General features: G+C 45.7%; 1 protein-coding gene across 1 annotated transcript; it reads right to left on the minus strand.

Moving 5' to 3' along the window:
- Positions 1 to 294: 294 nt before the first annotated feature.
- Positions 295 to 3,163, minus strand: LOC133764157 (secretoglobin family 1D member 1-like). Its single transcript, XM_062197835.1, has 3 exons — positions 3,109 to 3,163; positions 1,450 to 1,637; positions 295 to 342 (listed from the first exon to the last, which is right to left on the minus strand). The coding sequence occupies exons 1-3, from the start codon at positions 3,161 to 3,163 to the stop codon at positions 295 to 297; spliced, it is 291 nt and encodes a 96-aa protein (XP_062053819.1).
- Positions 3,164 to 4,192: the final 1,029 nt, after the last annotated feature.

Here is a 4,192-nt window from a genome sequence, read left to right on the forward strand (position 1 = left end):
ACATGAATGGCATTCTGTGAAATAACACAGGATGACTCCTGGCCACGTATGTGCTTTTGTGATGCCTGAACCTCAGACACCCATTGGTGTCTCTGCAACTGATCACTACCAACACCAAAAGACCACTGGATTATTAAAATCACTCTTTACTGAAGACCCAAGACCCTGGGGCAATAACAAGACAAACAAAAGTGTGAGATACTTCAAGATAAGTAATTTATTAAAGCAAGATGTTGAAACCTTTACATTTCCTGTGAAAATCAAAGTATCCTTGAAAGATAGTAGAAAGCGAGACTAAATATTTGCGTTATCATTTGCAGAACATTTAGCCAATATTTGTCCCTGGAAAAAAAAAAGAAGGAAGGGAAGGTCAGTCATGCCACTCATGAAGATAACATGTTCACACGATCAAGATGGAATTATGCCTCAAAAGCTATTTTCTTTGGAAGGCCAGAGGGAGAAAAAAAAAAAAAGGTATGTGTGATTAGGCACGGCCCTAGTACAATTATAACAAACCATGCACATTAGAAAGTAGCCTTCCCAAAATCAAACAAATAAACCCTGAGATGATCCAAGAGTGTGGCTTAGGTCACTTTGGAAGTAGGAAGGAAAAGCAATGGACACAGCAGTGCAAGAATTACTTTCTCTGGTGTCTCAGGATTGTGGACTCTTCTTTGTCTTCCAATAGGGAAGCCAGGGCTGAGAGACCAGGAGCAGAAATTGGAGGGGACTTTGCCATGCACTGGGTTCAAGAGATTCCCAGCTTCCCAAGGGGGGAATTCTCCTTCACAGCCTACGTTCTTCTCAGTATTAAAACTCCAGCTTCTGTGAGCATTTGCAGTTGAACCTCACGGTAGACAGACTCAAGGATCCCTTTAAAAAGATCTGATTGCTTAATACATAGCACAGATGTTCCAGCTTTGCATGCAACTACGGGAGCTAATACAGTCAGGGTGTCTGCCCACTGGCAGTTATAAGGAAGACAGTTGGAAGGACAAAAGGGCAAAGGTGGAACACTGGGAACTAGGAGTGAACTCCTGGTTCTGCAAGAAGCTGGCAGAGAAACCCACCAAGCCACTACTGGCAGGCGCTGGCTTCAATTCCCTCCCTTCCATCCGTCTCCACGTTTAACTCTCCCCAGGAGATTTCACGTTGACTACGACCCTCAGGAAAGCTCTCAGGCAGCAACACTTGGCCCTTTAGCATCTCTGCCTGGTCCCCCAACTGTCCTCCTCCTCAGGACACCGTGAGGAATGACCCAAAGAGGGAATTCCCCAGGATGCTGTGTGCACCGGAGTATAATTCAGCAGGTGTACTACTAACAGCCACCCTGTGGACTGGGTCCGCGGTCAAGATGTAAATGGCACAGTATGTGTTGCCCATACAACAGCCACTTCATTCTTCTCTAAGTTGCTGATCAGAATCCTCCGTATGTAAAAAAGAAATTACCAATATTGCTTCTATAAGGAGTATTCTCCCTGAGGATATCTCACTTATGCATTTCTTCACATTCATCTTTGCTTCAACAGCTTCTGCAGGAGCATTAAATTTGCCAATTTGTAACTCGAACAAAACGTCAGAAGCCAGTAAGAAGCCTGTCAATTCAGTAGTTAAGGCTGGGCAGACCGATGAATTGGCTGGAATATGAGAGCAAAAATACGGGCAGATTTTATTGATAGAATTAATTTTAGAAAAAAGAAATGCTAGTTCTCATAGTTATACTAGTTCTGTTATTACTAGCAAGACTAGAAAACTAGTAGTACTACAGATATATTGAGCATTGATTGTTCACAAAGCCCCTTGAATGGTTCATTATGCAGAGATACAGCAAACGTTTGCTCTTCTTTGTCTGGAAGTTCTCCAAATAGCCTTCCAGCTGCAACATTTTATGCATCAGAATTAACGAGTTAGAAGATGTGGACTGGCAATGGTGGCATCAAGGGTTAAGCCACCACCTGCTCTGCCAGAATCCCATGAGAGCTGGTTTGAGTCCTGACTGCTACCCTTCCAATCCAGCTCCCTGCTAATGTACCTTGGAAAGTAGAGGAAGATGGCCCAAGTACCTGGAGCTCTGCCACCCGTATGGGAGACCCAGATATAGCTCCAGGCTTCAGCTTGGCCCAGCCGTAGCTATTTCAGCCATTTGGGGAGTGAACCAAATCTCTCTCTCTCTCTCTCTCTCTCTCTCTTTTTCTCTAATTCTGTCTTTCAAATAAATAACTCTTTTTTAAAAAATAAGAAGATGTGGATTCGATTAGCATCCAAATATCTTTGAAGAGGAGACTATCTGAGAAACACACATCCTTGCCTAATGTCTACAGCTGGGCTCTTGAAATCGTCTCACTCCATTCTCACAGCTACACATCCTGGTAACCATAAGCACCAGAGATAAGAAGGGGCTCATGGAAGTTGAGCATGTGACTCCAAGTCAAAGGGCTGGCGAGGGGCCAGATTCATGCTCAGGCTTCCCATCACATTGTGCGACATCAAAAGCACAGACTACCATCAAAGAGTGAGGCTCCAGGCAGAATTGGTATAATTTATCTGCAGTGGTTCCTCTTGTCAAAGTTCCTAGATGTTGGGGCCAGCACTGTGGCGCAGCAGGTAAAGCCACTGCCTGCAGTGCCAGCATCCCATATGGGCGCTGGTTTGAGTCCCAGCTGCTCCACTTCTGATCCAGCTCTCTGCTATGGCCTGGGAAAGCAGTAGAAGATGGCCCAAGCCCCTGAACCTGCGTGGGAAGACCTAGAAGAAGCTCCTGGCTCCTCACTTCAGACCAGTGCAGCCCCAGCTGTTGTGGCCATCTGGGGAGTGAATCAGCAGATGGAAGACCCCTTTCTCTCCCTCTCTGCCTCTGCCTATGCCTTTCTGTAACTCTGACTTTCAAATAAACATATAAATCTTTTTTTAAAAAAAGTTCCTAGATGTTGTAAAACTGATAAAAATGAATCCTTGGCCTTTGGGGAACTACTTCAACAAATTCCAGGAAAAGTTTAGAATGTGGGTCTTTTCCAGATCTTGGGCCCCAATCCAAGCAGGTTTACCTAGTGTTTAGCAAAGAGTAATTAACCAGGGGCTGATGGTAAACTCGGTAGAAATGATACTCACCCTCATAGCAGCAAAGGGCCAGAGTGATCAGCAGGAGAGACACCGACAGCCTCATGGTGGTTTATATTGCTATGAGCTCTCAGCTTTAGAAGACAGTGAGGGATTTGTCCTCTACTGTAGGAAATGTGGAGCCATAGGAACCCAGGGCTATTTGTATGTAGTGAGCCTCACTGGTCCTGCCCACAGAGACACTTGGCAGGTCACAAGGCCTGGCTTCCAGTCCTGCCTCAATGAAGGCTGATGCTATCCATCAGTATCACATACCCACTTCTCCTGCCAATAAGGCTGGGGCAGAGAACAGGAGAGAAACCCAGAGAGAACTCTGCTTTGCCCTCAAGGAGAACAGCCAGTGGCCCCTAGAAATGAGTCCTGGAGCTTCACTTTGTGTTGGTGCTTTAATGATTTTTGTTGTTTGTGTCAATGCAGTGGCACAATGGGGTTGGACATCAGGAGGACAGACTCTGTGGGCAGATGAAACCGGGGGTCTGCACTTTGGTTATGGGAAGGCAGGTGCCTAACTGCCCACTCTGACCCCCTCTGCCTGCCTGCTTGCCTGTCAATCATGTTTGATCATGATTAAATAAACCTAGTTTTTTCATCTATAAAAGGTCTACTATCTGCCTGTATTATAGTACTGATAGATGACTTAGTTTTACCTGTGCATTGATCAAGGTCAAACAAAGCCTAAGCCTCTTCCATCACCACTGTCTCCCTCAACCCCTACCAACACCACCTTGAAACATTGCTGAATACATCTAGCTTTGGAGACTGTCTTTGGGATAAAAATAACTGCCACCTGTTCTCTACCTGGCCTCTCTCTATGACCTGAGTCAGTCTATGGGTAGAGTTCTCATTATAGGCCTGTTGCAAATTTTCTGTGCACTAAGAGCAATCTTCCCCTGGCAATAACCACCCACATTTCACGGGGCTGATGTGACAACTGAATGACCCACGCTCCTTCCCAAGAAGTGCCTGGTATTTCAGGAGCCAGGTGAGCACTGGAGCTGTTGAGCGTTCATCTGTGGCTTCCATGCAAGGAACAAGGGGAGTGAAAGGATAGATGAGCAGTGTGGGTGCTCACTAC

Source organism: Lepus europaeus, chromosome 7 (assembly GCF_033115175.1).
Source record: "Lepus europaeus isolate LE1 chromosome 7, mLepTim1.pri, whole genome shotgun sequence".
NCBI lineage: Eukaryota > Metazoa > Chordata > Mammalia > Lagomorpha > Leporidae > Lepus > Lepus europaeus.